Source organism: Pseudovirgaria hyperparasitica (genome assembly GCF_010093815.1).
Source record: "Pseudovirgaria hyperparasitica strain CBS 121739 unplaced genomic scaffold EJ05scaffold_3, whole genome shotgun sequence".
Lineage (NCBI taxonomy): Eukaryota > Fungi > Ascomycota > Dothideomycetes > Acrospermales > Acrospermaceae > Pseudovirgaria > Pseudovirgaria hyperparasitica.
In genome coordinates this window covers 1,675,461-1,688,856 of record NW_022985551.1, presented here as the reverse complement: position 1 = coordinate 1,688,856, position 13,396 = coordinate 1,675,461, and the positions used below count along the sequence as shown (strand labels likewise).

Here is a 13,396-nt window from a genome sequence, read left to right as displayed (position 1 = left end):
CCTCTTCTTACATTTCTTTGCACCTAATATCCTACGGTCTTGCGCCTATGCAACCCTCTTGAAACCATCAGCGATCAAAGTTTCCGAACATGGCTTCTGTACCTCCACGAGCTACATCCCAACGCCGTTCCTCTCCTCGCGAACCCCAGTGCCAACCTTCCGCGCAAGTGGCACGCGGCGACAGCGAAGCCTTTTCGACTACATCAGAGGATTCGCAAACCCTTTTGCTGAACAGAAGACCATCTAGTCCAACACAAAAGCAATCCGACGAGCAGATTGAACCCTCCCAAACCAATACCGAGCCCACGAAACCCTCAACATTCGCAGACGATGACGACGTTCGCAAGTGCTGGATATGTTTCCAAGATGAGACCGAAGATACACCTGACAGCTCTGAATGGCGCAGTCCATGCAAATGCGCCCTCACCGCGCACGAAGCCTGCCTGTTGGAGTGGATAGCTGACATGGAAGCCCCAAAGACTCGCAGAAGATCCGGAGAACGCAAGGAAATTTTGTGTCCCCAGTGCAAATCGAAGATAGAGATATCACGGCCAAGAGACTACATTGTCGATGTCGTCCGGGTCGTCGAAAAGCTTACTGGGTCACTCATACTCCCTGGCATTGCCGGCGTAATAGGGTACTCGGGATACCAGCTATGCCACATGCACGGCATCTCAACGATATACCTTATATTCGGCTACACTGAAGGCCGCGCAATCCTCGAGCCTCTCTACCACTTCGGCCAAGGTACAGACTCCCAACAATCTCTCCTGCTCTCTTTCTTCAAGAACTTCTATCGAACCTTACCTCTCCACACCGGTGTCACCCTCATCCCCGGCCTCCTCGTAGCCTCCCGCATGTCCCTCGCCGATGGTCTCCTCCCAATCGTTCCCTTCCTCTTCTTCGCAAGCTCCGGACGTCACATAAATATCGATTTGTCCAAGTCACCCCTCACCTGGCCTCCTAGTGCCGCACTATCCTTCGCTCTCCTACCCTACATGCGTGGCATGTACAACTTCTACTACGAGAAAGTCTGGCGCGCGCACGAGCGCCGCTGGCTCCGTGAGGTCCAACCACAATCACGCCAGGACGAGAATGCGCAAGACGGGGTGCACGGCGACGATGACGGCATATTTCACGCGGCCGACGGCGACGGCGACGTCCTCGAGATCGGCCTCGATATCATTGTCGAAGACGGCCATGACCATGACCATGACCATGACCATGACCATGACCATGGCCACGACCACGACCACGACCACATCGCCGAAGAACACGCCCTCGAAGAAGCCCATCCGCTCAACGCACCACCCCTCGACGCCGCCGACGCACAGCAAGACGACGACGCAGCACCAGCTCCCAACGTCCCGCGCGCACCCCGCGCCCAACGTCCGCACGAATACCTCAGCATAACCCGCCTCGCAGACACGATCTTCGGCGCCTTGCTCTTCCCCTCCGTCGCTGCAGTCGTAGGCGAACTGCTCCGCTGCTCGCTCCCCAAAGCACTCATCTCCGCACCGACATCAGGGCGTCCCACGGGCGTATTGCAGACGAGATGGGGCCGGAGTCTGGTTGGTGGGTGCTTGTTTGTGAGTGTACGTGATGCGGTGATGTTGTATGTGCGGTGGCGCATTGCGCGGAGTCATCGGAAGCGGAGGATTGTGGATTGGGATAAGGTGCGGAAGGAGTATAAGAAGGTTGGGGGTCAGGAGAGGGTTTGAGATGACGTGCTATGTGCATTCTAGTAATGAAGAAAAAATGACGATGATATGAAGCATAGGATGGCGCGGAGCACTTTTGATACTGAGGATTCTCTGCTTTAGCTCTATACTACAGACGGGCACTTCATTTGTCGTGTTGCTCAGTCGTTTTAGCGAGCGCGTAATGTAATGGGTCTAGTCTAGCACAGAGGTCTCGACTTTGGAAAAGGCCTGAGATGAACAATTCAATGGTCAATCAAAGTAGAGTCTAAAGGAAGACACAGTCACAAATACCATGCAGCATACACACAGGTTTTTGGTGCTCATAAGCTTTTCTATTAACCTTTTCAAACCTAGATAATGACCCAGGAATATACATTTCCCAACCCCTTTTTGAATTGCGATATTCATTTTCAACCGCCGAGATCGCTGTGCCTACATTATTCGTACAGCGTAGATACCTAGCAGGCAAACTTTCGGGTTGAACAAGAGACCAAACGAGTGTGGATGTCAAAACAAGAATGAGATCAATACAAACAGCGCGCCTATGCAATCCGCCAAAGGGATCAATCCGAACGTAGTGTCAGAGATTCCAAGGGAGACTGCTGTGACCAAAGCGCCAAGTACGCCGACGCTGTTACAGAGATGGATAATGGTACAATTGTAAAGGCGAACAGATAGGTTCGTCAGGTGACAAAGGAGAGGATGTGTAAGTAAATTCGTTGATGAACGAGTGATGACCAGGCAAATTAATACAATGGAAGTTAGTCAAACGATAGTAGAGAAGAAAACAAAACAACGAGCATGACTTGCCAACCTCCAGACCCAAGATATGACAAGTGATGTGATGAATGTGGTCCAGAGGTTGCCGATCCAAAGCGTGGAGGACAAGTAGCCAAGTAGCTCATATAGTGAACTCAGAGAAGAACGTAGTCGACTTTGCAAAAATAAATTGACTTTTGACGGTAGAGACAGGACGAGAGTGCAGATACGCCAGTAAGGCCTTTCAACGACTCGAGCGAAGTGAGATGTGAAGACATCGAGTAGGTAGGAAATAAGAAACAATTGTACGTGGCACCTCCACGGTAGCTAGAAGGTACGGTCGATCTGGCCGAGCGCCTGCACACGTTTGAGTGACACCGGCTTGGTCATGGATACTCATGCAGTAAGATCACCAAATGTTACTGCCATGGTAGAAACTTCTCTCGTGGCCAAACTGAGGGTTCTCAGGCCATCCAAGATCCACGCTGCTGTTGTTGTCAACACTAATGCCACTGCGTTGAGGGTGCTGAGAGCGGTCCTGGATTCCTTGCTGGGCCTGTGGACCTGCTTGAGATGGATAGGTCTGTTGACGCTGTGGTCCATGCTGGTTTGCACGCTGAGCCTGTGGACCTTCATGAGACGAAATATTCTGCTGACGCTGTCCAAGGTGTTGACGCTGTGGTCCGTGCTGGAGTGCTCGCTGAGCCTGTGAGCCTCTTTGAGACGGATTGGCTTGTTGACGGTGTCCGAGGTGCTGACGCTGTGAATTGCCTGGCTGTGCCTGATTGACTCGATGGCGCTGAGTGCCGAACGGATTGTTAACACTGTTACGGCGGTTTGTTGACGTGGTCTGAGGTCGATCACCGCTGTTGGAGGGTCTGCGCGCAAGGCTCTGATGTTGCTGTACTCCACTGACTGAGGGTCCCTGGCGACGGTGATGAGGAGATCCGGGATGGGTAAATGGCACGTTGACAGCGGGCATTGGTGGTGGGGTCTCGGTGCTGGGACTCCCAATCCACTGAGCCTGACGGATAGAGTCACGGCGACGACGTGGAGTAGTGGGGGCTGACGGAGGACCTTGATCAGCTGGTACCGCTGAAGTTATGACAGGCGTCCGTATCTCCTCTTGCCTTCTGACATTTGGGGCGGGAGGCGGGAAGGAAACAGGCGCATTGCGGGCGTGATCTCCACCATCAAAAATAGCACTGTTCATTCGAACGTGTGCATTGATTTGTACGCCTCCCTGGATCTGGGAGCTGCGTCGAAGGTGCAGCGGCGTATCTTGCTGGTGTGTATGACGCACGGTGGGCATGGGGTTGATCAAAAGTTGGTTGCTTGAGCCATGTTGGGCAAAGTGTGCTGAGTGGGCAGATGTGGGAGTATCAGTGCTGATATTGCTGTGCGTTGATCCCAGCAATGCGAGGTTAGAGCGAAGATCTGCTCTAACAGCCGGGTCGAGGCTCATACGACGCGTATGAGAGTATCGGCTTGATGTGCTCACAGAAGTCGAGTTGTTACCAACTGAGGATCTTTCGCATTTCGAGCAAGCATAGCCAGGTTCGCCAAGCTGATCTTCGTGACGCTGTTCGCACTGTGGGTTGCCACAGTGTAGCAAGGGCGAAGTTACAGTGTGGCCACAGTGAGCATATCGATGAACGACGCGTCGGCACATCGTTACGGAACAATTGAGGTGGTATCGAACGAAAGGTGACGCGATTCCCAGGGAAAAACGGGTTTTGGTGAGCTTGAGGTACTTTACAGCGAAGCCCTCTAAAGCATACAAAAGGACAGGAGTGGAAAGGGGGAACGAGTGTGAAGGGGTTGAAGGATGGAGGAGTGAAGGTGACAAGGAGAAGGCGGACGAAATTAAGCCAAAGGCAGTGGGCGAAATGAGAGCACGTGATGGCCATTGTTGACGGTGAGGCCAATCACGATAGTGAAGTGAGCACTTACCGTCCAGCCATTCAGGGCGAGGGGGACGGTTAGAGCGGCAGAACGGTGGTGAAGGGTTGTTTCGCTCGTAGGTCAGAACAGAGTTTCTTCACTGCAGCCAGCCTTCTTTGTCAGAGCTTGACGATGCGTGTTGTTGTGACTGTTGTCTTTGGCCTTGGCACGCAGTCAGCCGACGATAACAGAGTAGTATAATGGATTGCAGACCTTACCAGCCCTCGATGTCGAACTCGAAGTGTCGGTCGCCCTGACCCGGTGGAACGGCGTTACTGTTGACATCAAAGAGCGTTCTCTCCACAAAGTCGGCGTGCCCGTCACGGTTGACCAGAATGATTGTCTGCTTCTGCGTCCCATAGACTCCAGGGCTTGTGTCAACGGCCTTAGGGCTTTCAGTCGTAGTGACTTCGTCCGCTTCATTTTCGGATAACTTGGATCCACCGATGGTCGGAACGAATATCGTATTGCGCAGTTGTCGAAGGTACACCTCCCAATCTTCCCCCTTCTTTCGAGATCGCAAGTCACCCTTACTGAGCACCGCAAAAAGCCGTTTGATCAGTTCTTCCTTGGGTTCTTTCTTCTTAGCACTCTCAGACAGAGCTACGCCAACGTCATGCTCACAATTGGTGACTTTCGGCCATGACACGTCACCGAAGAATGAATTGCTCATAGCACGAGTTTCGCCAGGCTTCTGAGCCAACCAGATGAGACCCTTTACGTCAGGAGTCCGGTTTGATAGAATCGCAAGACCAGTGCCGGTCTTGATCACGTCTTGTATTCGACCATACATCAGGCTGAATCCGCCCATGCCTTGAACTCCGCCGTCGTTCTCGACGACGTGTCTGGCGTAGTGTTCAGTGTCAATGTGCTGACTGGGCGGAGATTCCAGCCAGCCATTGACTACCTCTCCTCTGCTTCGACCACTTGGGAGGATGGGTTGGTTCTCTTCACGATAGTTCGTCAAGACAGCAACGCGTCCCTGGCGCGTAATGCCCAGCCAGGTGCCATGGGCCTTGTGATAAAGGTCGAAACCACCAAGAACCTGAGATGATGGAGAATCCCACCATCGTGCTGCCGCTGTTGGTCTGGACAGATATTCCTGAAACAGATCAGTGTTATTGCTATCATCGTCTCCAATGGTTGCTTACGTCTCGATTATCAAGGAGAATGAATGGGTACTCTGGATGCGCTGTGGTTATCACTGCGATACACATGATGCTCGAGGTCTTCGCTGTGTTCTTCAAAGCAGTTAGTTGCAATCAAAGAGAGGGGAGTCCTGAGAAATCTTGGGGATGTTGTGAAATGCACGAGGTTGTACCAAAGGGCGGTGACTTCCTTTGACAGCTGGCAAGCCCGCAGATGGGCTGTATACCTGACAGGTCTCAAGCAATCTCTCTCATATGTGGGCTGTAGGAGTGGAACAAGCAGTCTCTAATCATTCGAAGATTTAACGACGATGAATTTGAAGATGAAAAATCGGATTGAAGAACGAAAAGAGAAAGAAGGACGAAGTGACGGAGTTTGATGGAAGGCATCAGCATCTATTCATGAGTGTCGGCGTTCAACTTAGGACGCTTACCTGGTTTGGGAAGTGCCGGCTTTCCATTTTATCTTCACAGACCACCGAACATCAACAGACTACGGGCAGGTGACGCCAACAGATCTTACTAATCTTTACTGCTTGCTCCCGAGGTCGTCAAACGTCATCTATATCATGTTCACGAAACAGAGACCAAACCTGTTCCTAGCTTTTGACGCATTTGGAACGTTATTCGCACCAAAGGAGCCCATTGCCAAGCAGTACAGCGATATCGCGCGTCGCCATGGCCTGTCAGGCTTTAGTGACGAAGAGATCAAGTCATCATTTCACACTGGCAAGTACTTCGAGTCCAGATGTGTCAAATTGTCTAATATATAACTTCAATAGCATTCAGACGAGAGTCTAAGCTTCATCCAAACTATGGAAGGGACTCTGGATTGGGTGCGCAAGCTTGGTGGGAAAATGTACAGCGCAGGCACATCGAATCGTAATATATACCATAAATGTTCTAATCAAGGGGCAGATCATCGAAAACACATTCCGACCGTTCCTAAAAGATGGGAGAAATATACCTTGGGCGGTCACCTCAGGTTTGCTTCATCGATTCGCGTCGTGTGAGGGTTATACCGTGTTCCCCGATGTGCTTCCTTTCTTCAGCATGCTTCGAGGAGTCAAGGGATCTCCGAGTCTATCTTCAAATTGGCCTTGGGAGCGAACTGTTGTGGGAATCATCACTAATTCAGATGATCGTGTGCCTGGCATCCTAAGGTCTTTCGGCCTTAAAGTGGCGTCCAGGAGGGTAGGCATCACGTATGATCCAACCATTATTGCTACAGAGGACGATGACATCAGCTTTACTGTTCTAAGCTACGATGTTGGATTTGAAAAACCACAGCGCCCAATATTTGATATGGCCCTAAGGCTATTGGATGACCAGCTCGCGAAAGAGCCATACAATACGAGTGCTAGCATAGACAGCTTCGAGAAGCTTTATGTTGGTGACGATCATAAGAAAGACTATATCGGTGCTATCGAAGCTGGCTGGAACGCGCTTTATATCGACAGGGCCGGTCATCTATCGCAATATCGTCCTAACAAAGAGGCTTTGGTAACAGTAGCGGATTATCAAGATCCTGGAATTGATCTAAAAGTCATCTGGGATCTGAAGACACTTTCTGAATGGACGCCCAAGGAGCTCTGAGAGCCCAGACGGCATCAAGATAGTGATCTGAAAGTTCATTACGTCTTTCCAGTGGATGCGGCGTTCGACAAGGAACGTATAGGAAGCATGAGAGTCGAGTTACCACTCGTAAAAAATTGCATCACACGCTATCGGAACATTAATATAACTACTGGACAACTACACCCTCTGTTAATGTCTGAGTAATAGGATATCAGACAGTTTCAAGGTGTTCTTGCTTCCCCAGCCAGCAACGCCACCCTCTACCTCCGGACGCACGCGAACATACCATGACCAAGCTCTTTTGTCCAACTCTGTCGGACTGAGAGACTTGCTCCAGGACTCAAATAAGAGCTGGAGAGCTCCGAGGAGATATCCTAAGTTACGTTCTTTCTGCGCCATCTTGCTCGCAGAAGACTGCTTCTTGGAAGTCTTTGAATCTTGTTGCTCTTTCTCTGGTGTTCCAAATGATTTCAACAAGTATGCTCTGGCCGATTGAGCAGTATATATAGGGATATTGCCTGTAATGTACGTCTTGGGAACGGCTGGGTTCTTCTCGTTTGACTTTTTCAATGCTTCTAGGTCTATACCCCATAGAGCAGGCATGTCTTCATGCGTCAAGGTTCTTTCTGATCTTAATGTACTTTGTGTCTCCACTTCATATCCATCTTCTGTCTTCTCTTTTACTTCGTCCCTTCGCCATTCGTAGCCCCATCTTTTCATAACTCTTATCTCCCGACCCATTACGGTCACAGTTGGTTGCCCTTCACCGTAACCTTCCTCCTCCGCACTCTTGCCACTCTCCAGACCAATGCTCACAGCTTTAGTCCGACTATTCGTACTGACGACGGCCTGCGCAAGGCTTAAACGGCTGGACAGGGGTTGTTCGGGCATTGTGTATTTCAAAAGTACGACTGCAAAGGCGAGGACGAGAGGTGCTCGGTTCGCGAATAGAACGGTCTTCTTCAATATATCTTCATCTAGACACACAGTAGGGAGTTCGAGCGATTCTTCCAATTCGGCTCCTGTCAAAGGTTCACCGAATGCTTCGGTGGCTCTTCTCTTTACGGGAGGATGCAGGGCTTCATCGCCATTACTAGCTACGCGCTTCTTTACCACGCGTTTGGCGGCGTTTAGTATCTGTTTTGAGAGCTTCTCGTCCTCAAAGATTGCCTGTAGCGCTTTTATATCAGACTTTGCTATCTCGTTCGGGCTGAATTATACATGAGCATGACTCGGAAATTGAGTAAAGATCCTCCAACCTATTCAAATGCACACTCTGTAGATCCTTCACCTTACTCATCGCTGTTCCCAGGGGTACTTTGGCGTCTTGCGATAAAAATCGCAGCAATATTTGTAACGCGTTCGCAGACGACATTGCGTTGGATGAAGCTTAGATTGATATCATAGGCACCCGCGATGTCTACGGAGCACGTCTTCGCGCCATCACGTGGGGTACTTTAGCTACTTTCAGTTAGTTCTCATTCCCCTACTTCAACCCCATCGTTGTTCATTCACTACAGTATGAGTGCCGACTTTATACCCAACTCCTCCACTCGAGACATACTTAGGAATGACTATAGCGCAAGATACACGGGGACAAAATGCCCTCACACAACGGCCATTTCTGTTTTGAGACGTGAGTTACGCCGGGATGTAACGTGAGCTGTTAGTAAGCAACTCGAGCTGTGGCTGAGCACTCATGAGCTCGTCCTGAGCGAACGTGAGCCGGCATGAGCCGGCGTGATCGTGCTTGATTCAAGCCTGAGCCTCTCTGATTGTGCCTGATTTTATCCCTGAGCAGCATGATGTCACAGAGAATGCTCATGATGCAGTCCTACGAACTAGACGAGCCTATATTTAATGATAAGGCCCATACATTCGGATCGACCTACCATAGCGGAACCGGCACGCTGCAGCTGTACGCGATGCATCCAACTAAGCCCAGAGGAGCAGATGGGATGCCCGAGTACCACAAAACCAAAGTTAGAGGTTTTGATTTGACTGATAACTTGGACACTCATCGTCAAGGCATCGCTGCATATCGCAACCTGCGAGACTTGGCGAAAGAAAAGAGAGATGACTTCATTGCCTGTGCCAATAAGAGAGCGGACAATGATGAGCTTGAGGCAGCTTCAGCCGACACTTACTTGACTTCATTCGTCTCAAATAGCCAGTCCACGCAACTCGAGGTCTTTACGGCTAATTCTGACGAGGAATCAGATTCATTCTCAATCGACGAATTGACAATGCCAGCACTCCGAACTAAACGCACAAAGGCGCGCCAGCTCAGTCGTAAAAAGCATAAGAGTAATATTAGCGACATTCTCGGTGACGAGGACGACGAATAGGCGTGAGTGGATGCGCTTACTCGTGGTCGAGCCAGTTCAAATCTCAATCAAAGGGGCTCTGCCAATGCACGGCTGGTGTCAAGAATATCGTTCCCACCACCGCTTTCACCGACCGAAGCACGTCAAAGAGGCATAACAAAAGGACAGTATTCGGCATCAGCAACGTACTTTAGAACACTTTGGTTGTTTAGGCATTCAATCTACTCAATTCACTCCGTGTTCTGCAACGCTACAAGTGCTCTGACAAGTCTAGATAATGTGTCCATATAGCTGTTGATGTCAACCAGAGCAAGATCATTAATATCCTCGCTCAGCATTAAGGATGCTTTTTGTATGGTTTGGCGAATTACTCCTTCGACATGTACCTCTTCTCGTTCCAGCTTCGATAAAGTCTGCTCGGCTTCGCTCTCTTGACCATCATTCCGTTTCCTTTTTTTGCCTTAACTGCGAATCAGTAAATTCGATAGCGATTGGACCTTGCGACTACCTCGATTGCGCGATCTTCGCGCTTGCACGTTCTCCAGATCTTATTCAGTATCATCAACGGCTTCATCATCATCAACGGATGTCGCCGCCTGGTGCTGCAGACGAAGGAACATCAAACTCTCAGCGCCCTCAATGTCGATTGCGGCGTCAGGATTCGCAGTACATGAGTCAAGCTTACTCGTGTCAGCAATGGTGGATAGTGCAAGTCTGGCTAAGAGTACGAACCACTTCTCGGATACTTCGCGGTGAGGATGGTTCGGTAGGCATTCGAAATGCGGAAGCAGCGTCAGTGATCGGCTGGTTCATGGACGGGGATGTTGATTTGGCTGGTGCTTCGAGCGGATCTCAGACGACCGTCTTTTATTCCAGAATCCTCTGGCAGAATGAGTACTGACAATACTGTAGCCTCAACAGCCGGACGATAAGCCTCCACATTACGCAGCGACCGTAGGCGGTGATGGAGATCCCTGGATGGGACTTCATGCGTCAAGCTTCCTGCTGCTGTGCCGAGTGGCTTTGCCAGCAGCCTCGCATAGGAATGAGTAGTCTTCAAACGCTGTTACTCATTGTTTGCCGACGTGTCACGATCAAGTGGATGATCGTGTACCATCAAGCATGGTCCAAATCCTAGCAGAAGGCTGTGGGCAGGAGTATTGCTCAGCTTTCGAAACAACTTCATCCGCTTGGAGAAGTAATCTCGGCTTCGTCATCTCGAGGGCTCGACCTCCATACTTCACAGCCTGGCACAATACTTATATCTCATTGTGGTCCGCCTCTGCCACTTCAAGATCCTATCACTTTCTCTTTCGTTAGCACAGAAGTGCCTCCAAAACCTCATGTTATAAACCCTAAACTACCTGGACAAGCGACCAAATCCCGTTTTCCAACGCTGCCGTTTTGAGTTGAGCTCTTCTCTTCGCACCTGCTACAATCACGATGGCCAAGACAAGAGTCGAAGGGAAACGCGTGACCAGCCGAAAGGCTCAAAACGCTGCGAAGAATTCCAACCCGAGCCGTACGACGCAAGCTGTGACCAAGCCAACACGATCGAGAGGCAGATCGGCTCGCCTGGAAGCCGGTAAAGTGGTTGTGGGCAAACTAAAGGATGCTAGAGGCAGAGGACGCAAATCACCAATTGTAGAAGAGTTGGAGGTGCTGGCGAAGCAGCAAACGCAAGTCACTCCCGACAAACAGGAGAGTAGCCTCATGGCATCGAACGAGGCGAACACAGCAACCGGGAATGAGGCTGGCGCTCATGGATTCCTCGCCATCAACAGCTTGAGCTCTTTCCAAGATGCAGCAGGAAGCGCGAAGAGTGTGAGAAAGTCGGAACGCATTGATGCCGCGCATGATTCATGGCCAACTGGCTCCAATCCCGCAACAGTCTTCACCGTCCCACGCCCAAGAGCAAAGTCCGCAGCTAAGGGAAAGAGTGAGAACCTTGGGATTGTGCTGGCCGACATTGGAAACTACACTACTACAGCATCTAGGGTGCTTGGCCTCGGTGAACTCGAAGATATCGATTTCTGGAATGGAGCGGCTACGGCACGTAGTAGCCAAATACGGACTCGCGTTGTGGCTCGAAAAGGAGAAGACGAAGAATGGGACTTGGAGTTCGGGCCGGATACAGACGTGGTGTGCGAAAAGGATGGCGAAGTGCTCGTTTTCGATAACAAGAAACTCGCCATGAATCCGGCAAGCGAACACTTCCAAGTACAGCGGAAAAAGGAGAAGAAGATTGGAATGAAGGCAATCTATCGGAGATTCATCGAATGGCTTCTTCACACAATCTTTGACTCATCGAAAACAGCCAACCCAGATATACAGTACTTCCGCGTTTACACTGGACTTCCAGCAGAATGGCCGGAAAACATCTCTTACCAGTACCAAACGATTATTGAAAACGTATCGGGGTGGGAAGGAAAGGTTGATGTTCACATCATCAGTGAGCCTACTGCGGCCATTAATGGCCGGTTGAAGTCATTGCTTGTGGAGCAAAGAAGAGGACTCGGGGTGTATCTCGAAGACGCCGAGCATGGTGGTATGTTAGATATTGGAGATGCAACCGGAGTACGTCACACATTGCAAAAGTTTTACCTACTGCTAATTCAGGTAGAATATCACCATAATCTACTGGGAAAGGTACCAAGCTGCGGCCAGCGCTACGAAATTGGTAGGATTTGGCAATCTTAACAAGATTGTAAATGACATCCTGCGTACCTCAGAGTGGCTAAAAACTACTTTCGGCGACCAGTCTACAACAACCTTAGAAATTTGGATGCAAACGACTTTCCTTACAAAGTACAAGCTAATACTTGGCTCAGGCCAGCAAAATAAGCTTGAGATCAACAACTACGTGTTGCCATCCAATTTGGCAGACGACATCGAAGAGAAAGGTGGTCCGCCATTTCGACAGAGTGATCGAATGGAGCGTCGCCTGGTTTAACGAATGGACTAAGCGTATAGGAAAAACCCTCAAGGTCTGTCGTCCTCATTGTTGAGTTCTCAATCACTGATTTCCCTAGTGGATTGCTACGTCTGGCGGAGGAGCGTCATCCGTGCCGTTTCAAAGAAGATTTAACGGTAAGGCAGGACCGTATTCGGTATTCCATAATTCGAAAAATTCATGGTAAGTTTTCAGACTTGTGCTACGAATGTGTTCTGACATTGCAAGTGGTGAGGACGTGGTGGATGGCCTCAAGCAACAGCCACATATACACAGCACTATCCAAGATTTTCAATTCAATTACGGCTTGCCTCAGGACCCACCTGACGTTGGTGTGGGCGAGACAGACAAACCTCAACGCGTGCTGGTCATTGGGGAAAAGGGCACACAGGTCCCGGACATCATATCGTCTATACCGTATTACATTCCTCAGCCACCTGACGGAAAATGGGAAATGGACCTCACAATTCTGAAGTCAGACAAGGATCTTTCTGGCGTAGAGCCTACAAAGGGGCTCAATCACAAAGAAGTCACTGCTGACGGGTGGACTGAACTTTCGACTCACAGAATTCCTCTTCCATTTGACAAATCACTTGAAAACTTTGGAGTTTCGAGCGTGGATGTTGATAACAAGCCAATTATCAACGGCTGCGTCTACATTCTCATCGAATTGCGAGGGATCCAGTTCGTCATTCATGCTATTGGTCGTTCGAATGGCAAAGAGGATGTTGGCTTGCGCAACTCACGCACCACCAAGCGTCTTGGGTACGGAGTCGACGAGTCCGGAGATACCTCAAAGTATTTTCACGTCATGGCATCTACCCCAATCAGAATTCTTCAAGGAACTGAAGTGGAACCGATCGGTACGTATGGAAGCGACATATACCGCTGAAACGGATCTATATTCTAACTTGAGCACTGCAGAAATCGACTCAGAGAGTGATGAGGATGAGATGGAAGGCGATAATTAAGATGCAGCCCGAT

General features: G+C 50.0%; 7 protein-coding genes across 7 annotated transcripts; 4 read left to right on the top strand and 3 right to left on the bottom strand.

Annotated features, from left to right (window-relative positions):
* Positions 1-89: 89 nt before the first annotated feature.
* Positions 90-1,721, top strand: EJ05DRAFT_497817 (uncharacterized protein; the record flags this gene model as incomplete). The annotated part of the gene is made up of 1 exon (XM_033746594.1): positions 90-1,721. One exon carries the CDS (start codon positions 90-92, stop codon positions 1,719-1,721), a length of 1,632 nt encoding a protein of 543 aa, XP_033603718.1.
* Positions 1,722-2,871: 1,150 nt separating this feature from the next.
* EJ05DRAFT_497816 (uncharacterized protein) lies at positions 2,872-4,134 on the bottom strand (the record flags this gene model as incomplete). The annotated part of the gene is made up of 1 exon (XM_033746593.1): positions 2,872-4,134. One exon carries the CDS (start codon positions 4,132-4,134, stop codon positions 2,872-2,874), a length of 1,263 nt encoding a protein of 420 aa, XP_033603717.1.
* A 486-nt stretch (positions 4,135-4,620) lies between these two features.
* Positions 4,621-5,623, bottom strand: EJ05DRAFT_491933 (DUF833-domain-containing protein; the record flags this gene model as incomplete). Its single annotated transcript, XM_033746010.1, has 2 exons — positions 4,621-5,508; positions 5,558-5,623. The coding sequence occupies 2 exons, from the start codon at positions 5,621-5,623 to the stop codon at positions 4,621-4,623; spliced, it is 954 nt and encodes a 317-aa protein (XP_033603716.1).
* A 376-nt stretch (positions 5,624-5,999) lies between these two features.
* On the top strand, positions 6,000-7,236 carry EJ05DRAFT_257982 (haloacid dehalogenase). Its single transcript, XM_033740240.1, has 3 exons — positions 6,000-6,283; positions 6,337-6,413; positions 6,473-7,236. The coding sequence occupies exons 1-3, from the start codon at positions 6,124-6,126 to the stop codon at positions 7,148-7,150; spliced, it is 915 nt and encodes a 304-aa protein (XP_033603715.1). The 5' UTR covers positions 6,000-6,123; the 3' UTR covers positions 7,151-7,236.
* An 85-nt stretch (positions 7,237-7,321) lies between these two features.
* On the bottom strand, positions 7,322-8,720 carry EJ05DRAFT_508441 (uncharacterized protein; the record flags this gene model as incomplete). The annotated part of the gene is made up of 2 exons (XM_033748010.1): positions 8,392-8,720; positions 7,322-8,342 (listed from the first exon to the last, which is right to left on the bottom strand). The coding sequence occupies exons 1-2, from the start codon at positions 8,505-8,507 to the stop codon at positions 7,322-7,324; spliced, it is 1,137 nt and encodes a 378-aa protein (XP_033603714.1). The 5' UTR covers positions 8,508-8,720.
* A 143-nt stretch (positions 8,721-8,863) lies between these two features.
* On the top strand, positions 8,864-9,721 carry EJ05DRAFT_473794 (uncharacterized protein). The gene has a single exon (XM_033743470.1). The coding sequence runs from the start codon at positions 8,950-8,952 to the stop codon at positions 9,478-9,480; it is 531 nt and encodes a 176-aa protein (XP_033603713.1). The 5' UTR covers positions 8,864-8,949; the 3' UTR covers positions 9,481-9,721.
* A 1,181-nt stretch (positions 9,722-10,902) lies between these two features.
* On the top strand, positions 10,903-13,383 carry EJ05DRAFT_497810 (uncharacterized protein; the record flags this gene model as incomplete). Its single annotated transcript, XM_033746592.1, has 5 exons — positions 10,903-12,036; positions 12,083-12,406; positions 12,492-12,595; positions 12,641-13,275; positions 13,337-13,383. The coding sequence occupies 5 exons, from the start codon at positions 10,903-10,905 to the stop codon at positions 13,381-13,383; spliced, it is 2,244 nt and encodes a 747-aa protein (XP_033603712.1).
* Positions 13,384-13,396: the final 13 nt, after the last annotated feature.

Bases quoted from the DNA above. Each gene is read 5' to 3' on its own strand.
- EJ05DRAFT_257982 (XM_033740240.1), top strand. From the start codon at position 6,124: ATGTTCACGAAACAGAGACCAAACCTGTTCCTAGCTTTTGACGCATTT. The intron at 6,284-6,336 runs GCAAGTACTTCG...TAACTTCAATAG, and splicing joins CAAGTCATCATTTCACACTG to CATTCAGACGAGAGTCTAAG. The intron at 6,414-6,472 runs GTACAGCGCAGG...ATCAAGGGGCAG, and splicing joins CGCAAGCTTGGTGGGAAAAT to ATCATCGAAAACACATTCCG.
- EJ05DRAFT_473794 (XM_033743470.1), top strand. From the start codon at position 8,950: ATGCTCATGATGCAGTCCTACGAACTAGACGAGCCTATATTTAATGAT.